The sequence below is a fragment of the Hippichthys cyanospilos genome, chromosome 13 (genome assembly GCF_059441005.1).
Source record: "Hippichthys cyanospilos isolate Australia breed blue-spotted pipefish chromosome 13, RoL_Hcya_1.0, whole genome shotgun sequence".
NCBI classification, from domain to species: Eukaryota; Metazoa; Chordata; class Actinopteri; order Syngnathiformes; family Syngnathidae; genus Hippichthys; species Hippichthys cyanospilos.
In genome coordinates, this window is record NC_142381.1 from 13176351 (window position 1) to 13198906 (window position 22556).

At 40.8% G+C, this 22556-nt stretch overlaps 1 protein-coding gene across 4 annotated transcripts in view; it reads right to left on the reverse strand.

Annotated features, from left to right (window-relative positions):
- Positions 1-6668: 6668 nt before the first annotated feature.
- The window catches only part of elf1 (E74-like ETS transcription factor 1), a 43902-nt gene continuing 28014 nt past the window's right edge, over positions 6669-22556 (reverse strand). For 2 of the 4 annotated variants that reach the window (XM_088431882.1, XM_088431883.1), the window contains 8 exons: positions 20629-20884; positions 14685-14859; positions 13628-13729; positions 12940-13101; positions 12777-12860; positions 11284-11476; positions 10034-10348; positions 6669-9038 (listed from right to left, as the gene is read on the reverse strand). In XM_088431882.1, the coding sequence (XP_088288008.1) occupies positions 8282-9038; positions 10034-10348; positions 11284-11476; positions 12777-12860; positions 12940-13101; positions 13628-13729; positions 14685-14859; positions 20629-20700 (1860 nt within the window). In that variant the 5' untranslated portion in view covers positions 20701-20884 and the 3' untranslated portion in view covers positions 6669-8281. Of the gene's footprint in view, positions 9039-10033; positions 10349-11283; positions 11477-12776; positions 12861-12939; positions 13102-13627; positions 13730-13979; positions 14446-14684; positions 14860-15985; positions 16051-20628; positions 20885-22556 lie in introns of those variants that run through there. The other 2 variants (XM_088431885.1, XM_088431884.1) reach the window with 2 other exon arrangements.

Sequence of the window (22556 nt, forward strand, 5' to 3'; positions counted from 1 at the left end):
CAGCATTTGCATTTGATCGTGTGGACTACATGCTTGCGCGGAATATTAAAGCACAAAAATAGTTATTTTATTTAATAAGTCTTGAAAAGTGCTGTTGTCTGAAAATGACACCATTTGTTCAAGGCTAAATGCACCTGAAATAAATCTACTATCCCTTTAACCAGAGGTGTGCAGAGGGCGTGGCCACTGAGGCAGACCCACCTCCAAACACACCTACGCATGCACGTACACACAAAGAGTGATAATTTGCCAACAGTATCTCACTGCAGTAGAAAAAATGGTAACACAGTGACACAACAGGCAAACACTGTGACAATTAAAATGATATATACAGTATATTACAATATACTAGAGTGGAAGCGCCAAAGCCGTGAAGCCTCTTCATGTACTGTACAAAGAAGGCACCGCACTGTATATTAATCATACACAGACACACTCCTAAATTATCAATTGTGTGTGTCCTTTAATACCTTTCAATTTGTCACAACGGAATTATGTCTAAGAGATTAACAGACATCACATACTCCCAAGCGTATTGACCATTTCAAACAAAGTTAAACCAAGAAAAATGTCCTTAATGTCAGTCGGCTTTGTTGATTTCTTTCAATTAAAATGTCATTGAATATTAAACGTCGCATCTTCTGCCATTGATAAAACAATATGAGAACTCTCAAAGAGATGCAATGTCCCCTGGGGTGCGGCGAGTAAGCGCCGATGCATCACGGGATTGAAAGTAATGCAATCCCGATCATTCTGCAGTGAAAAAGAAAAAAAAAGGAATGCCAATCAAGTTCGTTCCTAATGCAAAACAAAGCGGTAATATGCTGCATCTTGACCTCAGCGCCTCGTGGTAATAAATATTATTTTCGTGCGGATGAAAAAGAGGGAATGACACATTAGCTCATGCAAATATGTATGGATCCATCTCAGGCAGCCGCGACCATATTGTTATTTTTAAATCAATAGCGTCGATGGCCCGGAGCAACGTGTGGAGTAAAAAGAATAGTGGCGCAATTTAACAAATGCAATAATTGCAAGCATATGTCAAATATACTGACAAGCGCATTGTCAGGGAAAAAAAAAAAAAAAAAAACCTAAGGCGCTTGGGGGGGGAGTTCACATACTCAGTTCATTTCTCTCTATTTCCACATCATTACAAGCTTTATTCTTATTATTATTAAAGCCTGCGTGGAGGCTGCTAGACTCACAATGTGGATAAAAAGGTGTTCCTTTTTTCTTTCGCCACAAGAAGCCGTTGCTGGTTGCGATTTTGTGTGTGTCACAAAGTCTCCCAGGACTCTTTTGTGTTGTTGAGAGAGACAATTGTCACGGAGGCCCCGAGAGTCCCTTTGAATGCTGAATAGTGGTAGATGCACGTATTGAAGGCGGCTCACTGAGCGCTCGTCACGCCTGTTGGGACACCGCGTTCGATATTAACCACAAAATTGGAGCTCGAAACGCCGCCGAATCGAACGCAATCCGATTTGATTGTCATTTGAAACTATTTTCGCCGTAAGAAATGGAAATAATTGGATCCAGGGTCGAGCTGAGTCCATCATAAGAGCTTTATTAGCTGTTAAGGCGATTTGGAAGTAGTATTCAATAGAATCGAAAGTCTCGTGAAAATGAAAACAATACAGACAGTAAAAGTGTAAAACCTCTCATTTACAAACAATGTGTACTGGCCGCTCTGTATTTTCAAATGTGTTGGGAAAAAAATCCAAAACCTAAACAGAGCTTTGGTCCTCTGATGCTCCTCTGTCAAATGAGTTCAAGATATATGCTGTGATCTTGCACTGGCTGATAGAAGGTCATTTGTTTTGGTTTGGGTTTTTTTTTTTTAATTTGATTTACAGTGGTCAATTGGGGCAAATGTGCTGCAACCAACAGAACAAACACAGAAATGAGCAAAAATAAATGAGCGCAAACATAAACAAAACAGCTGAGAACCCCAAAAAAGCAAAACATGTTTTTTAAATCTGTGACTGGAACAGATTTCAGATTACAGATTGCTTCTTGATTTGAGAGCAAATTAATTGGAACATGAAATGACTCATTTGCAAAACGTCTTATGCCTTCATTTTACATTTCTTAAGGATACACATTGCCATTACTCTATTCCTTTATTAGTATAGTGGAACCCCTTGAATGCTTCTGTACAATAAATATTCACTTTGCGAGTAAAAATTCTGCCCAATTTGTGCCTCTTAATACGAGAAAAAATTAAATATATGATAACTCCAGTGCTCCAGGAGAAGATTTGAAATTCCCACAAGCATTAAATGCACCATACCACTGCACCGGTATCCTGCTCTCCCATTGGTCCTGTGGATGTGGGTGATGAGGCACTTTTTTATGTGGAGCAGGTTAACCTCACTTTGCATTTGCATTAGTCAAATCTGATGAAAGTAAGAATTTTAATGTTTTTGTGGGGGGGGGGGGGGGGGGGGGGGGGGGGGGGGGGGGTTTGTGTTGTTTTAATTCAAGTTCAAGTGGAATTAAAGCCACTGTTTACAGCCATTTTTTAAAAGAAAAATCAGATGAAAATTAAAGTTTGAATGTTTTCAGGGGTTTTTTATTAGTGTTCAAGTGGAATTAAACGTACTGTTAACAGTCAATTTTTCAAAGAAAAATCTGATGAAAATTAAAGTTTCAATGTTTTCTTGCCTACTTTATTTTGTGCTTTATTGTGTGGAGTGTAGGTCTGCTCGGGGAAGTGAACAGAAGAAGAATTTCACTGTGCAGTGTCGGTACATATGACAATAAAAGTTTGAATCTTGAAATAAAACCGATTATGTATCATCTAAAGTTGCTGTGTGAACTATAATTGTAATTCCCAAACGTTGGTAAATCAAACGCTTATGGGAAGTAACAAAGAGTAACTCTTTTTCCAACCCCTAAACCAAAAATGCTGTTAGTTGTATAGTTTGCGAGTACTAGGCTGAAAACAAAATCACAGGGGTACATAATCATTTTATGTCAATCAAAAGTTTGAAAAAAACCAGAACCCTCCATCCGTCTATCTTGTAATGTATTCAGATAATTCCGTAACTCTCCTTATCAACCATCAGGTGAGATATTAACCTAATGTTAAGCTACAGTCCAGGCCTCATGGCAAACCTGCGTGTGTTTTAAAGTCGGAGAGATAAGCCAGCGCAATTTGATATGACTTCATTTCCTCCAGCAATATGAAGTTAATCAGCGACCGCCACTGTTGAACTCTGTTTCCATTTTTATCTCAAATAAAACCCTTGTTCTCAATCACGCATCTTGGAACTATCCGTCGTCTGAGCACTCAGGCGGATGTTTGCGCGTGTTTTGATGATGGGAGGAAGCGGAATGGATGAGCATCTCTCAGGTGAGCGCGGTTCAAAGGAGCTTCGCCCCCCCCCCCCCTTCCTCATCCTCCCTCGAGGATGGGCCACTATCATCAAATGAAGCTCTCAAACAATTTCATTCCTTTTGTTACTTACTGAGAAGGTGGACCCCCCCCCCCACCCCCCCCCCCCCCCCCCCCCCCCCCCTTCCCGTCCCCCTTTCCTTTATTTTCATTTCAAATAATCCTCTCGTGCTCGTTGAGATGGCGATGTTGCCAGGCTAGCAGATGCACGAGTTGAGGCTTTGTATTCTCATGAATGACCTGCAGGGAAATAACTGCTTTCCTCCTGCCTATGACAACATGTGTTGACAGTGCCATCTAGAGGCACCGAAGTGAATACCATGTCATTTCAGTCTCCCAATCGACCGCATTTTACTGTTACAAATAGGGGGCAGTATGAACGTATCGAAACACGGGTGGATATCTTTTCCTATTTTAACCTCTTTAACCCAAGGCCACCCACTGTTAGCTGACAAAAACAAACCAATCCGAAGGTAGCAGACTTTAAGTAACAGCAAGTGAAAGGTAACTACAGATTCAAAACACCAACTTAACTGCTTGAACAGAATATCAAAATGTATGAATGTGTGAAAAAAATAATTTAACAATCTATAGATATGCATATACATCAACAAATTTACTTACGGCACAAAATAACAATTTTCATTGGATATTTTTACTCATTTCTGAAGACAAACTGGACAAAAATACTGTAATAGTCTTAATTTTTTTTTTCCAATACTTAAGGCCAACCTGATCCACTTTCATATTTCCAAGGACAACATTCCAACATGCATAAAACTTCATTGATTTGATTTTAGATGACTTTAGACTTTCCGTTTACTTCTTGTGTCCCTTTGCTGCGTTCAAGTGTGTAGAAACGTATGTGATACATGTAACTAATTGTGTTGTGTATGTTTGCGAGGGTGCACATGTTTGTCAAATCTAAATATTTATATTTAATCAAAACGAACTCCCTGCGCTGTTGACAAAGTTTCCCAAACAAACTTTTCTCCGAACCAGCGCACCTGCTTTAATCAGTATTGGCGAATCTGCGTGCACGCTTGAACACAAAATTTTCCACTAGGTGGCACAAGTGCTCATTTTTAAGGTTTTAAAGCAAAAAAACAAAACAAAACATATATATATATATATATATATATATATATATATATATATATATATATATATATATATATATATATATATATATATATATATATATATATATATATATATATATATATATAATTTTTACATGCATGCAGTATTCTCATAGACGTTAATAGTTGAATTTAAATTGTGCATGGAATGATAAAGATGCATGCATGCATGTCCACCCTTCACTTGAGGTGGTGTGTCCAACTGGCTTCACCAAAGAAAACTATTGAGCCACCTGGTGAATAATTTTACCATACTGTAATGTTGTTCTTGATTTACACTGAACAGACACAATGTCATTATGGCGTGAGAGTATATGATTGTTTTTGTTTCTTTCCACCGCCGCCTTCGTTGCAGGATGTTTTGTAGCGCCAGGCTGCCCAGATGGCACATTGCGCCACGATGTTGCATTTAGCGAAGCTCGTCCCTGCACCGCTTCTCGCCCCACGCTTGAGGCGCCATTATGTCAGCCGTCATCCTTCAAGTGTTCCCACAGCGACTGCCACGCCACAGCAGTAAACACTGGAGCAGTGTCAGTGGCCGCGGGCGACACCAAAATAGTCCCCCCACTTTTTTTTCCTCCCCCACGGGGGGCCCGCGCCATCTTCTGGCTTTCTGACTCATTAAGTAACGGAAGAGTCTTATGTTAGAGTTGCCTTCTATTATTTGAGCCGACCATAACAAAGCTCCATGTTTGGCAGGCGATTGATTTAAGTGTTGAAATGGAAGCTTGTTTGTGATTTCTTTTTTTTTCACCCTAAGAATAGGATGGGGTTTCTTACAGCAAGACGCGGGGTGCACAGCTGTGCAGCGCGTGGGTGTTGACGGAGTAGGCGAGCCCCAATTGGAGCGCCCACGCATGGGCACCATCCATGGAGCACAAACTCAAAACACACACACGCTATTAGAAAATGTATCCAAGTCGCTGCGCATGGTGATGGTGGGGACACTCTGGGCTGTCTGCAGCTGTGAGCGTGTCACATGCTAACATGCTAATGTATTCATCCACCCACATTCACTCAGCTTGTGCAAAAGGGCTCCAATGTGTTTGCACCACCAACCTTTTCTCATTGCTTCTTGAAATATGCCCCCACCCCCACCCCCAGCATGAAAGACACTGCTATAGCGCACAGATGAAGTCAATGTTTTCTTTACTATAAATTGTATGCGCAACCAGAAATCTCAAGACCGCATTGTGATTAATGTAGTGCTTGTGGAAAATGAATTAAGTCGCAAAATGTATGTTTTAATCCATCACAGGGGTTGGCCATTTTGTCAGTTGCCTGAAAATGACAACACAGGGTACAAACAATCACGGCTCACCTCTTGTCGGAGTTACATCATGTGACTTTTGCAAGCAGAGCCGTGATTCGTTATCTGAGGTCTTAGCAAATGTGGCTACCCCCTGCGATTTAAAAAAAAAAAAAAAGGGGGGGGGGGGGGGGGGGGGGGCTCATGTCCAATTCCAAAAACACAATACTAATCATAATGCCCTGTTTAAATGTACTTTTAGTTCAATTTTAGGGTCGACTTCTGCTTTAATGCATGGCAGTGGCTCAATCTCGGGTTTTGATTCCACACTTTGATGGGTAGTCCAATTCTTTCCCAAATTCTAAATTCAGAATTAATTTTTTTGGAGAGCTAGAATGAAGTGTAATTGCACATCGAATACAGTAGGTGCCAGTTGTGCTCAGTCAAGTGTGTGTGTTTTCTTTCTTTAAAGTGATACATCATTTTCAGCAGTAAAAATGTCTATTTTACCTACGATTATTTTCGGTAACCGTTTCTAATGTGCATATATTTGAAAACACATTTGTCCACTTGTCAGTTGAAAATGACTGTTGAAAGTGCTGAAGGCTCATTTAACAACCACTCATGTTTTCTGGGTTAGGTCATGTGATGTTTGCAAGCTAAGCTACGATTGGTTGTTACCAGGAACCTTGATTATTATTTACAGAGGTGTACTTTTAGCAATTTTATGGACTAAAGACACTTATTTCTGGGATGGAGAGTTGGGGGCGGGGCCAGAAATATCGTCATCATCCTGGTTGGGGGGGGGGGGGGGGCAATCTAATTCAGAACACCTGGCCAAGTGTCAAGAGAAATAGAAACGCTATGAACTCTCATGACTGTTTTGTCTCCAAGTTTAATGTTTCTGCTTTTTTTTTTTTCTTTTTTGCTGCTGTATGATTTCTGGGCGTCTGCATGTCAAAACAAAAGAGAAGCCTTACAAATCTACATGATACTCCGCATAAAGGCCATTGACAATCAACAGTCACAACAGTGCTTTAAGGCGAGGGTGCACTACATACGGGGTAAATGACGTGACAGAGCAAAAAAAAAAAAAAAAAGCAGCACGGACAAGATTTGGATAAGAAAAGGTCTCCAGTGTAATTATTGATTGTCATAATCTTGCATATATTCCAACAGTATGCATACATTCAGCTCGTCCTTAAAGAACCAAACAAACACGACTTGAGTTTAAAACTCTTGCTTTGTGTGTCTGCACGCCCCCGCTGGGCCTCGACCCATTCTTGGGCTCCGATCATGCGTCGCTGGCGTTTAGAGACGCACACAGGACTCATACAGCGGGCGCGTGAAAATGAACAAAAAAAGCACTGGTTCAGAAGCGACAATGAAATCTGATATGACTTATATACCCATACTGACTGATTCTTGTGATACTGATTCTTAAAAGCTTTGAATGTGTGAAAGATAAAGTATACTAGCAGAATAGGAAAAAATATGCGCACACACAACAGAATATGTTTAACAGCAGGAAAGAGAAATAAGGCAAATAGAAACGCTGTTTATATATTTATGAAAAAAAATAAAAGTTTGGTCTTCCTTGTACTAAAGGTGTATATTCTTTGTATGTTCCCTCATGTAAATAGAATACAAATGTGCCTTTTTATACAGAATTTAGAAATTCACAAAATAAATAAAATTTGCCGTGGCCTTAATAGTGAATCTCGAGCGTATATCATTTGTATATACAGAGATCCATGCATATTCCATCTCATATCAACAGGATTTCAACCTCAAAAACAATAGGCTGATTACAAAAAAAAAAGTTCACTAGAATTCGTTCTGTCTTTACTCCAGTCTGCACCAAAACTTTTTTTTTTGTTTTTGGCAAATGCCCTAGAATGAAGTACTGGAGATGTTTGTTTCCAAGAAAATAAACCGGTTCCGGTGAAAGTCCCAAAAGCTGTGATCAAGGTCCACTTCGCTAGCGAAGCTCTGCGCTGACGCAAATCGGTTCCTGGCGTTCCCCCAGCCGGAAAGTCCAATTTCCTTGCATCGTTTTGTATTCACTCCCCTATGTTTTGGTTTGTACCGAGCCAAGCCTCTTTTATTTTGATTTTGTTTTCATCGTTTACAAGTCCACTGAGATTTAAGACAATAACAGACTAAAACTGGCACATTTGGCAGACGGGCATCCCTGCTTCATCCAATGGCTGTTCTCCTCCGTGGAGGACTTTGGGGTGTAAATATCTTCGCATGTCCAAAAACTGAAATGTGACATCTTCAAAAAATATGAAACACTCCCTTGATACATTTCTTTAGGCACATGATCACAAAAAAGTGAGTAAACGGTTCAAGCCTGAGGCTGAAGTGAGCAACCGTGAGGAGCAACATCTGATCCTGGATCAGATTGTGGGAGAAAATCAAAACAACCACCGTCACATCCAAGAATGGTCCTCATGTTGCTTTTTGAGAAGACAAAGCGGAAGGGCGTCAGGCCTCCGCCGGCTCCGTCTTTATCTGGATAAAGTTTGCGGGCAGCTGCAGAGAGAGGGGCAGCTCCTGCAGGCCTTTGATGGGCTCCTGGGATTGCAGTGACATCTCCCCTCGCACCTCCAGCTCCTCCACGGGGGTGAGGCCTTCGCACGGGCTGCTGCACTGGGGAGAGAGTCCGTCGAACACCGTCCCGCCGTCCAGATCCTGGCCGTTGGTCTGGCTGGTGTCGATGATCACAGTCCGGTACTGCAGCTCCGCCTCGCCGGCGTCCATCTCCTCCTTGGCGAAGGTATTGGCCAGGGAGGGGTCGCCGTTGACCATGGACTGGAAATAGCTGGAGTCCAGCATCTCCTCTTTCACCTGCAGCCCGCACAGATCGCCCGATTTCAGCACAGTGGCGATGACGGTGCCCGGCTGCTGCGCCACCATGGCCTGCCCGCAGGTGGCGTTGATGGTGAGCAGGCGGGGGAGGGTCGAGCTGGGGGAAATGGAGCCCGTGCAGGTGGCGGATGAGGACGAGATAGCGGACGGGCCCAGGCTGGTGACGAGCAGCTGCTGGGGGAGGGCCTCCTGCAGGCCGTTGGCCGCCTGGATGGTCAGCACGTCACTGGACGGGGGCACCGATTGGAGGAGCACGCGAGGGGGGGAGCAGTGAGCCGAGTCACCGTTGGGGAGAACGGTGGCCAGTGGCAGGGACTGAAGCGGACTCGAAGACGTCAAGACAACTGGGAGAGGAGCCGAAGCATTCATGGCCCTAGATGTAAGAAAACACGGGTTACAGAGAACGGTACGAACATTAGAGCCGCAATTTATCAAATTTTAATCGCTATGACGATATTGGCTGACGCGACTGATTAAGCTGATCCGGGCGATATTAACATTTAAAAAGCCGGCTACCGTACATGTCAAATCAAGCGCTTTGTCATCCTACCACCAGGGGGCAATGTTTCACAAATGTTTGCATGACAAAAGCCTTTGCTTTTCTCACCCTAATATATTATTTACCAGTGTGAAATGTATAGTATTTTTATAGTATAGTATAATAATGAATAGTATTTCTAATATATACAATGCTAACTGTCAATTGAGACCCATTTTGAACAATACGATTGGCAAAAAATTAGAATAAATTTGGTTTGAAATTGATTAAAATTTACTTAAGATTATTGGCAAAAAATTAGAATAAATTTGGTTTGAAATTGATTAAAATTTACTTAAGATTAAATAATGTGCTTGGTTCTAAGTAGGCTTTTTTTTTTCATTGGTTTGTACTCAGCAAGTAAGTTAGTTTTTGCCATGTTTGTGAATCGGCTCCTATGACTGGGATGTCACTGTTCTGAATGGAATAATCACACTTTCATTGAATGGAGTCATCATGTTTCTACGACAATCGACAAATAGACAATTTAGGAATAAGCAAAAAATCTTGCCTTGGTTTCATTGGAAGATTAAAAAGAAAATCTCCAAAACACGTATTTACTTGTGGGGAAATGATTAGCAGAAGTAGCTCTATGACTTCATTATGAAATTATGTACAAATGAGTGGCTTCCAACAAAGACACATTACTCTTAATAGAATAGTCAAATATAAATTTACTTCAGAAAAAAATGCAATCAAAAAACAAATCATCTAAACTAACCCATTTGATTTATTTGAAATAATTGAATCCTTCTGGTGGCTATTAGGAGTTGCTAATGATATGACCATAGGAAAATGTGCCTTTTGTCTATATAGAGTACGCTGTGTACCTCATAGCCTGCGCGATGTCCGTCCCCTGGTTCCCCTGCAGTATATGCAGGAGTTGCTCAGCTTGTCCTCCCTGCATTTCCTGCTGCAGACATTCCTCAACGGGTTCTTTCTTCACCTGCTTGAGCGGCTGGTGCACCCGCCCTCTGGAACCTCCCCGGCCCACAGACCTCCCGTTGGCAGACCTTTGGGTGCCGTACTCGTCAGAGCCCGCCTCGTCGTCTTCGATCACCACCAAGTCGGCAGGCATCTCCTTGAACTGGTAGACCAGACGCTGACCTTCCACCTTAGCAAGGATCCCTCGCTGGTAGTAGTACCTGCAGTTGATGCCAACGTGGATTATTTGTTAGAATGCCACTATCGATGTGAATTGCTAGCATGTTAGCATTTGAAAAACTTTTGCAAGAAATTTTACAAGGTACCTCTCTTGTCTGGATGCTAACTTGCTATGGGTTATTGCCATTCATTCTAAACGTAGCTCATTGCACTAGCTCATTGCATTCATGACAAATCCATTAAACTAAACTTGTGTAAACTTACATGCTCAAAATGATCCCACACTAAATAGTATTGTGCCCGTGGACTTGTAAATGATGCCTAGTAAAAATGTACAAATAAATGACCTAAAGAAAATTCTCTGCATAGCAACAACACACCAGCGACATCTCAAGGCAACCAAATGAATTGCATACATGTTATCAATTGCTTCAATGAATATTATTAATTTATTTATTATATTTATTATTATTAATTTAAAGGGTTTAGGAGCTTTTTTTTTTGGGGGGGGGGGGTTATATATTATAATGCATTGTAACACACATTGCTGTCATTTGTGTCAAGTAAAACATTACAGTTTTTGTGTGTAATGTCTTATACTACTGCATTGTAGCAAAAAGTAATGCATGACAGTAATGACATTACTTTTGTAGTATTTCCAAAACGGGCGAAATGTAAAATCCTTCTCAAATGTGCCTTAATTTTTTTTTCCCTACATCTTCAATCCTATTTCTTTCTCTTTTAAAATATAACCTAAGTATTGAATTAAAATATAACCTGAGTATTGAATCCTGATATAATATCAAGGGCATAATAGTGCTTAACATGAACCTTCCTAAAATATGAGACTGCTTAGCTCAGTGTTTTATTTTATTGTTGAATATATTCTGAGCACTTTGACTTGTTTTTCTGCCACATTTCCCCTGCCGGTGCCGGTTACATTTCTCCGAGCATGACAATCCCCTTTTTTTCCTACCTGAGCGCTCGTCCCATGGTCTCGTAGTTCATGTCGGGCTTGTTCTTGTGCTTGCCCCAAAGCTTGGAGACTGCCTTGGAGTCAACCAACTTGAAGATGCCTTTTTCCCGCTGTGTCCACTTGATATATTTGGGACACGTATTCTTGTCTTGTAGTAAGGCCAGGAGAAATTCCCAAAGGTAGATGGTGTTTCCTATAAATACGAGCAAGGAAAAACAACGCGTTTGTTTTTTTCATGGCTATTCAAACAGATATGACATCCACATTGTAGAATTGTTATTTATAAACTATTTTAAGGGTTTACATGTATGGTTTTAATGGAGCGTGAACTTTGGACTTACGTTCCAAAATTTCTGAGGTTGTACAATTGGATTTTGAACAAGTCGAAAGGGTACTTTCAAAAACGTAAACATCGCTATGTCAAGTTAGACGAGTGGTTTTCCAATAGTGCGTCCAAGAGTGCTTTGAATTTGATGATGCCCCACCTTAAAAAAGGAAATTTGGAATTGTCTAAGGTGAGACAACTTAAATGTTATGTTACAATCACTTTTGACTGGCGCGCTTTGAGATCTCACCTTGTGAGTTCAAAGTGAAAAGTGTACAAGCAGCAGTCTTGAATGTAGCTTAAGATTTGATATACTAGTCGTCTCTTTACAGGGGTTAAATTTCTGGTTTTTAACTTTTACGGCAAAACGTAAAAAAGAAAAAATACATTCATTTGATAATTAAAATAAAGTGTTTCTTATCGGATCCAGTCGACTTATTTTTACAACCCCTCTAAATGGAATGCTCTGCCTGTTATATCATCTTTAAAAAGAATGCTTCCAATCATATTTCTATGTTCTGCTATGTAGTAATGTCTTATTATGAAAATATTTGACATTTTTCTTATTTTTGCAGGATTAAGGTTTTCTGTGTTTGTCTTTGTTTATTTCTATTTCTGTATTTAATTTGGGGGGGAATTTCATTTTATGTCTGATTCTGTATTATGGATTGCCCCGCTGGGCGTATGTTTTCTGGTTGAGACCAACATGCAAGATCTATTCACATCCCGTTAAATCTCAACAAATGGGAGGTTGGCATGATCCTGGAGTGAATCTTGTCCGACCTTGTATCGAGTCCATGCATGTAACTCGGGACGGACTAAATAACAAAAAAGTCAGGAAGTCAATTAGTCTAATGTGCATGTTTTAACCAGGGGTGGTTAAAAACAGTAACGCTCCCGGTAGTCGCCTAAATCCCACTCGCGGTGACAAGCTGATGTATATGGGAGAGACAAAAAGGTGTCACCCTGTGCGATTCACAGTATTCTCTCTCTTGTCAGTGGAGCATCAGTGTGCCTGCAAGCGCGTCCCTGCAGGCCCTGAGGAAGCCATCATTCACACCCTGGCTCTTTGCACACGGGGTGAGAAAGAGAGCACTCCACGAGAGGGGGGAGACCTTGATTTTGATTGGCTCGTTACAAGGGAGGCCCACTTGTTACCGAGGCTTACCTTTGCCCTCTTTGCTTTTCTTCCTCAGTGGCAGATTCGGGGTGGAGATAGGGGAGCATGAGCGCACTGCCCGGGGCTTCCTCACTGAGACAAATTGGAAGAGTGGCGTGTTAAAAAAATAAAATAAAACACCGTGTGCATTGTGTACTGCCAACGAGCTCACTTTTGTTTTTTTTCTGCGGCTTCAAGGGACACTTTTGAGGGATCTCGTCCATAGATGAGGTGTCCTCGTCCAGCGATATGTCAAGGGCGCCGTTCTCCATATGGTCGGGTCTTAAGGGCGCATACGTCAGGTCCGCTTCGAGCAAGGTACCATAGTTGTTAACTAAAGCGCAGCCAGAAAGGAAAAGTAAGATTTACAAAAATGCAGAAAACATGACAGGACACAAGCTTCAATTTAGCTCAAGTAAAGGACTTAATTTCACTTTATCATTTGCTTTTTTGTAAAGCTCCCTTTGTAAAGCTAACAGTGAGAGCAAAGAGGAAACCCGATCAAAGATGGCACCATATTTGAAGTCTGACTTGAATGTTTAAATGTTTTTTGATGACTTTCTTGAACACGTGATTTTTTTTAACGTGACCTTGGATCATATTGCTTCTATTAATTATTTTCTATAAGATTTCTTTTCAAAATCTGAAAAACCTAAGAGGGTCTTACTGTATTTGTCTTTTCTATTTCAGAGAAAAGCGCCATGACGTCCGAGTGGTTAGCATGGCTGTCAACTGGCTGTCAAATAGTTGAGGCTCTTGATTAAAGTAACTGAAGTTTATTCATTCCATACCGTATTTGAGAGTTTGTTTTTTTATATGTGCCATGTGATTGGGCTGGAAAGCTTTCTAAGTCATCTTACACATGCGCTTCTCATCCAATATGTTATTTGGTGATTCCATGTTGAGCAGAGCCGCAGCGGCTTCGTTCGTCTCCATGCTGTCTTCAGCAGCCGAAACTGTTTCTTTAAAAAAAAAAAAAAATGGAACAACACCTTAGCTCAGTCAGAGAAGAAGAGAGAGAGAGAGATAGATAGATAGATAGATAGATAGATAGATAGATAGATAGATAGATAGATAGATAGATAGATAGATAGATAGATAGATAGATAGATAGATAGATAGATAGATAGATAGATAGATAGATAGATAGATAGATAGATAGATAGATAGATAGATAGATAGATAGATAGATAGATAGAGAATAGACGTTACCTAGCATAGTGTTGGACAAAAGAGGAGCCACATCAAACGCGTCACGCAAACTGTCGACAGCTTCACGGCAGTCAATACTGCTCTGCTCTCGTTTGTTGAGGACAACGTCGTTCACTTGGTTCAAAACCATCGTAGCTACGTAGATACAAGCGGTGCCATCGGCTACAACTCACGCCCATGCGCTCCAGACGCAGACTCCCCATTCACAGACCGACTAAGCTCAGTCAGCAATCAAAGTGAAATGTCTCTTTGATTTTTTTTTTTTCCTGATGTCACAAACCAGCAATCATCAGGCCCGCCCCTAAAGGCCAAAGTCAAAAGAAGTCTTGAGTGTTGCCATTCCGTGCCAGCTATCTGGCTGCTCTTATGCACTGCACTCGTGCCTATCATCACAGCAGAGTGATGGGGAGGTGAAACTATCAAGCACTTCCTTGAAAATTGGAGAACCTAAAGTGACGACAAAGTATTCCACTCTGAATTACTCAGTGTTGGCTGTTAGGGGCGGGCCTGATGATTGGCAGTTGTGACATTGTCAAAGGCAAAGGGAACTTTCATCTTGAATGTTCTTTGAAAAAAAATCGTAGGGCACCATCACACTTCATCACACCGCCTCTCACAATGTGAACTTTTTTAGACTAAATTCAAAAAATATCATCTTAACCTCATACATGACAGTGGATGTTTCTAAATGTCTAATATTCCAACCTGAGAGGTCCACGCCTCCCACCAAGATGGAAGGCGCCTCGGCCACGTGCATGGTGTTGTCCATCATGATGCCGTTGGTCACCTCGTCCGACTCGAGGCCCGAGTACACCTGTAGCAAATCTGTGGCGGGCACCTGCTCCACGATCACGGCGGGGAACACTGACGGGTCGTCCAGCTGTGACGGATACACACGCAAACACACACAAAAAAAACATGAGTGGGAGGCAGAGGGTTGGCTTAATCCGTTCGACGCCGTAAAACGGAACATAAAAAGCCCGGGTGGATTAATATCGCAACCTGATTTGCTGGCCCTTATTTTTACAGCCGTATAAACGCAAGCTAGCCAGCGGAGGAGAGAAGCTAATTTCCGAGGCATTGCAGTAGTCCACCGGGGGCCACCTGAAGAGGGATACAAAAGTGAGCTGACATCCCCCACATGATAAGGCTGGGGAATCAAATAAAAGCAGGCAATGTGGATGCTATAATTGGGAATTTTACATGTGGTGAATCTTTCACTTTTACATGTTGTCTTAGTGTTGATTGGCTCGATGTAAAATCGAGCCATCTGAACCACACTCAAAACATTATGGGGTATTCAAACTTTTTTTTTTAATTTTCAATATATCCTACACAGTTTATATGAATTTGGGAAGAAAACAATGCTGTACCATACCTCTGTTTATTAACCTTTGGAACTACATTTGTAAGATCTCGATGTGTATTTTATTTAGCAACTACAGTAGATCGTTTTACATCAGCGGTTTTATTTCTGGCTCGCCTACTGGAAAATTACGGCAATATTGACCATATGCATCTGTATGAAACAAAATAAAGACATCCCAAGGAGTCAATGAAACACAATGCAGCAATAAGTTGTTTCACATTCCGTTGAGAACCACTGGCCTAAAACATCAAAAGCCTACCATAATTAAACACATACAAATAAATAAATACGTACATATTCACACTGACAGAATTACTAATCCAACAGTATTACATTTGTGCAATGTTGGATATCTGATGTTTCCGTTCCCTACTATTTCTAGTACAACAATCAGATAAATAATTAGGGGAGTCCTGATCTGACATTGATCCAATATCAGCCCAAAAAAGGAATGGATTATATTGGTCTACATAAAAAATCACAAATATTAGCATATACAACATATTTTATGAGGGTTATTTCACAGGGTCTTATAAGCTATTTTGTAAACATACATTTCATTCACTGCATTTTCATATTTGAGGTTGAATTTATACGTATATCTCAAATGTGTGAAATAAATGGTTCATTCTCATACCAACTTGTGGCTGGCTGATATTTCTTTGTTTGATCACTTGATCAAATTTTTCTTTTTAAATTCATGCAGAAATAATCATTCCAGCTTACATCATATCAGAATCAGGGAGTACTCTTGGCTGCAATCGGTATCGTATCGGAAGTGAAAAAATATTACATCCGGACACTCAAGTGAACTCAAGTTTGAATTTGTAACAATAATCCTTTAAATGTCACTATTTGATAATAAAACGTGATAAAAGCAATAAAAGATTAGCATATGCCATGTTGAATTATCTTTTGTGGGGATTTTTTATTTTAATAAATCTACGTTTGTTTTACACAATGAAATAGCTGGTGACGTATTTAGTCCTCATCAAAGGGTGTTGTGGGTGTTTTTTTAGTCAATGCAGTAACATCACAACCCCACTAGATGGCAGCAGAGTACATATCAAGATTACCCTGGCTGCTGTTGCAGTTGAAAAATTCCCCTCAGGTCATCACTAAACAAACAATACAGTGTGTGGTGTATAGTTTACTGTTTTGTTTTTGTTTTTTTCGTCATAAACAAGCATAAAGTTATAATTAAAGAGTTCTAGTCAAATGTAAAACAAGACTGAATGTTTTCCCATCGAATATAGTCTCATGACTGCATTAGTATACATAAGCAGACTTGCAGCATGTAAATTGTGAACTCACACTAACAGACCTGCCACTTCATTAAAAGTGAGAAAGGATGGCCAGGGTGCAGTAGGAGGAAGAGGAATAAAGGCTTATCTGTGCTGTTAGACAAGTGTCCATTGTTGGTGAACCTCTGGGGCATACCAGGTGTTCAGGCCTTATGGGGGAGGGCTGGGCTGATTAGCTGATTTTGGCTACACTTTAACCAGGCCTGCTAACAGAGCCCTTCGTTATTTGCCGCCATTGTTCGCCGCCTCTCAACCCAAGTTCACACACGGGCGATCCAGTTCACACAAATTTGCAGCGAGATGAGCGACAAGAAACACACACTGTGCCATGTGCGCAGAAGAACGCTTCAACGACAAAAAAATGTGAAAAGCAAAGTTTCCCACCAATCCCTGCCTGATGCTATCTAATGTAGCAAGACGCCGCAGCGAACAAGCGTGCCTGTCAGTGTCCTTGAAAAAGTCAAGTGTGTGTCTAAGTGAGTGTGTGGAGACATTTTGACTACTGGTCGATTCAACTCCCCAAACAGAAACTCCTCCTCAGCCGACTAATGAAGCACGCTTTGCTGACAGAGCTTGTTGTCTTTGCAGATGTTGCGGTGGTACACTAGCTCAGTGTTTACCCAACAATTACTGAAGCGAAGCATAAATCTTCAGAAAAATGTAGGAAATCATTTGGGCCAAAATTGAAATTTACCAAGAACTAATGTGTCATTAAAAAAAAAGAAATTGCTTATATTCTCATGTAATAAATGTTCCGGTTTGGCAGTTATTTCCTCTTTGTTGATAAACAATGATTGCATTCTCCTTGTTTGCATTTTGTCTGGGAAGACTTCACGTTAACGCACCTTCTGCACACTCTAATAAAAGAGAGTACAAAAGCTGTGTCCAATATTCCATCTTCACAATGATATTGTCCATTCATAATTTCGTTCTATCCTGCATATAGTGGAACGCCCATCCCTAGTGTACAGCTGTACTGCCACACAATGACAGCTGCATCTAAATCTAATATGGTGCTAACCTCATTTATCTACAGTAGGAGGAGTCAAAATATTCAAAGAAGTGCGATAAAGTGCAATGCTTCCCAACCAAAAGCCTGAGGACTAAAAAGGAATCTGTTTTTAGCAGTGAAAAATATGTTGTCTTAAATTAATTGAAGGGGTACTTTTCATGTACAATTAATACCTTTAAAATTGTTTTTCCCAGTTGCCGTCCACTGAAAATGACAACAAAGCGAAAGGCTCATGTAACCAATCACAGCACAACTGTTTTGGGTTTGGTCATGTGACTTTAGCAAGATTTTCTATACATATGTGGGTAGACTGGACATGAATGCATTTTGGGTGCCATTGTCTCTTGTTACCCCAAGATAGTATTGGCTTGTTGAAGAGACAGATGCTAGCGCTAACACTAAAGAAAATTGTTATTCACTGGCAAGCTACAGTTTGTTTTTGTCTTTGTCAGCCCAAATAAATACAAATAGAATGTATAATCGAGCAATAGCAGCAGTAATAATAATGTGGATTTTCAACCATACTTATTAAGATGGCACATGCCATTCTGCCGTAAGGTCATCTCATCTTCCATTAAGGAAGTTTTGACTATTGACCAACAACAGCAATGTTATTTGTCAATAGTTTCTGTGCTTTGGTGTTCCCCACGCATTAATCATAGTCGGTGTAAATACAACACAGACAGTTGTGCGTAGAAGGGCTGCTATTACGGGGGCTGTGGGGGTGGATGAAGTTTGCTCAGCGGGGTGGGTGCAGCCGGAAAACAAAGCCAAGTGAACAATGCCAGATCTCTCCGAAGAATCGTACCATCCACTCGGAACCGGTCGGTCAGGTTGGGCCTGAACAAACGCTCATTGGGGATCCAGTGACAACCCGTCATTCTGGATCCACGCGCATGATGCAGGAAACGGCACGCCGCAGCCCCGGGAGCCTGCTCCACTGGATTGAGGCGTGGGCGTGGCGACAGCCAGACAACTCTCGACGTGAGTGACCCGATGGAAAGATGCAAAGTAAACATAATTGTGATATCCCCCCACCGATTCCCTGCTTTCTCTCCCATGCACCTTAACCCCACTGAAGGTTTGTCAGACTTTCCACGCCGCTGCCCTCGCTTCGCCAGACGCTCTGACGGCCTCCCAGGGGCCGGCCGTGCTGCTTTAACTTTTGCCCGCCCTGCCTGTCTCACAAATATCCACAAGCAGCATGTCAGTGCAAACACAGTCCTCCAGGTCACCTCAAAAGTCTCAGTCTGTGCCCTGACTAAGTGGAAAAAAAAAAATGGACGTCAGTAAACGCCACATGACACTGGATTTTCTCACATACTCCAAATCACAGAAAAGGCCACTTAAGAATGTTTGTCAAATAATATATTGCTGTTGTAATTTTACCATATAATGTGTTTTGAGGCAAAAACTTCAGCCTAATCATTTTTATGAGCATTCATGTGCAAAATTATAAATGTCTATGCCCAATATAGCATGTGAGCTACATATCACATGATGCAGTATAATATTACTATATCCTGTGTTTGGAGGCAAAAACCTCAGCCTAGTTTCTCATTTTTATGAGCATTCATGTGCAAAATTATAAATGTCTATGCCCAATATAGCATGTGAGCTACATATCACATGATGCAGTATTGACCAATGGTTCTCAACCTTTTTTCAATGATATATAATGTTTTTTTCAGGTAAGTACCCCTAACCAGCGCATAGCATTTTTAGTTTTTAGGTGGAATGACTAAAGATAGTGGATGTGCCATCTGGGTCCAATTTAATTAACTTTGAAACCGCATTTGTTGAAGTATCTCTAGGCTTAGTTTATTCAGTAACTCCACAAGGCAGATTGTAGAGTCTCTTTTATTTCTGTCTCGTCTGCCAGAAATTTGCACCACGAATGACAATGCAATGCACTTTGGTGTAAAAATTAACAAATTAAAGGCATAAAGGAGTCACTCAATGCCAAGCCAAGCTAGGGATAAGTTGCTCCATGTTCCAATCCATTTGCTCTTGATTTGAAAACCACACTGATCCTGTGATGGCATTAACCAAACAATGGCCACCTTATTCGCTTGGTACACAAACTTTAGAATTGTTTTCAATTTTATAAATAGTAAAAATTTGGGGGGTGTGGTTGACATGGCTTTTTTTTGTGTGTGTGTCGCTTAAAGCCAGAGAATTGAAGATTTTTTTTCACTGAGAATTTCTTAGTCCTAGTGAAAGGTTGAATTGGGACTTCTGTTGATACCTGCAGAAACTCTGTTGAAATCTCACGTACCCTCTTGAGTCTCTTCATTTACTCCCAAAGGTATGACCTTTCACACACACATTCAATCATGTAGTCGTATTGACAAAAGAAAGTCTTCAATGAACCCATTAGGTATTTTCTCCCAGTCAAGCTGGACTATCCATTGAAAACTAACACAATTAGGAGGACAAAAAAAATGCACACTATTAGACAGGTGCGATACTAAGCAGTAGGCCGCTGTGGATGGGAAAGTATTTAGCATTTTTCCCACATTCCGAAGGTTCATTAATGACTTTACCTTTCACTTGCCCCTATGCAAACTGTACCAGTCAAATGTGAAAGTGAAATTCAACATTTAGCAAAATGTTATTTTCCAGGTCAGCTTGCATGTCAAGTGATAAGTCTGCTTCTGCAAAACTAGGAATGCATGATGGGGCCCACAGACCTCTGCCAAGGCAGAAGAATGACTAGCTGACTAGAGCAGTTAAGTAATGCACCTTATAAAACCATGAAACAATAGCAAAAAGGGAAATTCCTTGGCCCATATGCCACCTTTCCCCAAAAATCATTTTTGTGGTTAACGTAAGCCTATCTGACTGAACTAACAATCAAAACCGCATAATCTTCCGTGGCCATCAACACCATCAAACCACATCAACCTGATTACTCACTTTTATCAACCACTTGACAAATGAAATCTGAAATTCATGAAGTACCTGGTTGATTTCGTCCATTCCGTTACTGGCAAACTCAAAGACAAGTTCATTGGGCTGCACTGCGGTGGTCATGGCGGTGGCCACTCCGGTTGTTTCTCTGCACGGATAGCGCCCCCTACAGAGGCCCAACGTGCACGTTCACAGCGCAAAATGGCTTCCTATTCTGGTTGAGACCAACAGCTGAGATTCAGAGGATTAGCCTGGCCCCGCTGGAAGCAGCCTGGTCCTCTTCTGGATCCACTTGAAGCATCTACACCTGGAAGACCAAAAGAAAACGACAGGATGAGATGATAGGATTAACCTAGAAACAGTTTGTAGTTTTAAATGATTATTTTAACTGATAACGCACTCATTTTACAATTTTCAAAGAGATGTGGAGAGATTAGTTGTCCTCTCAACCCTCATACAAACACACCGAGTTAATTGATATGACTAAATTGACCTGCCTGACCTTCTTCTACACCCATAAGCACACCCGATGCAAGAGCTCTGTCTAAAAAAATGCAACATGAAAAGACAAAACATTCTGATCGTCGTAGTAGTAGTAAACAGCTGTGCACCACTGCAAACCACAACCAGATTAAGACAACTTGTTAAAGTGCCAAGCTACAATCTCCGTAAACATCATGGCACAACGCTGGCAAAAGAAATGCATTGCTGGCAAAAGACAAGGTTCCACTGTATAAATCAGGAGTCTGCTTTATTTTGACCTCAAATGGATATGCACGACTCAATGGAAAAACCACAGGACTATGAGTAGTGGTTCCACTTTACAGCTGAAATTTGATGAGCACATATTATAGAATTAAGTGTGACAATCTGGGTGCTCGGATAGCAAAACTGCAATTCCATGCCTCCTATTCCTTCAGGGCATATTTTTAAATGTGTATTGACTATTAAATAACACACACACACACACATGGGATTAAATGTCTGGACTCTTAAAAAACAAAAATTTGCCTTTAAAGTGAAACTATGTAAGATTTAGCAGCAGACAGCAGGAGATGGCGTGTTTATTGCTGCATTTACCGTAATGCCACTAAAACTCCCACAGTTTCAGTGCGAAGAATTAAACATACTCCTACGATTATACTTAAAACATACTGTTGGTCGTTAAGAACACATTTATTGACAAGTTTTTGAAATTCATGACTGAAAAATTCATTTTTAAGGAAAAATGGTCTAAATCTGACAGTGTCACTTTAGGATCAGATTAAGTTCATGTTAAAGCCAAGGTGCTATTAACAAGCTAACTCGTTGGACAATTTTGCCTTCATGGGCATATGTGGGTATTAAACCGCATTAAAATTTACAAAATAGTTCAAACTTATTTTGCCTCACTCCCCTCAAACCTCTGACCCAATGTCCCCTGCAACTAGCCATAACTGGCTTATTATTGAAAGTTTGTTTTTTGTTTGCTATAAATCAACCAAAGTGTGATAATCTGGGGTATAAACTGCTGGCAAATTAATTTTTCTTGCTCTAAAAGCCAGTCAAGACGGGGTTTATTAAAAAAAAAAAACTTTGTTGACTTTGTTTTGGTTGACCTAAAATGATCATTTGTGTGAAATGAGACCGCAAGAAGTTACAACTGGACCTTGATTAGCATTTTTTATAAAACCATTTTATAAAAAATATAAAAACATCAGTGTGATTTTTTTTTTAAATCAAAAACTATGTCCTTAAAGATCCCCTCACTATCATTATTGCGTCCTTTATGATGATACTCGCCCACGGGCAGTACATTTTCATCACATGATCTGCATGAGGCCTCAATTAAAGGGTTAAAAATCGCCCTTGTGATGCTACTTGGATATCCTCCAGTTGTTACTGGAGGAGTGGGTTTGAAGGCGGGGCATATGGAGAACATGAGTGTGCCAAAGAGGCAAGTTTCAGTGCAGGAGGACAGCAGTGGCGACACTGGGTTG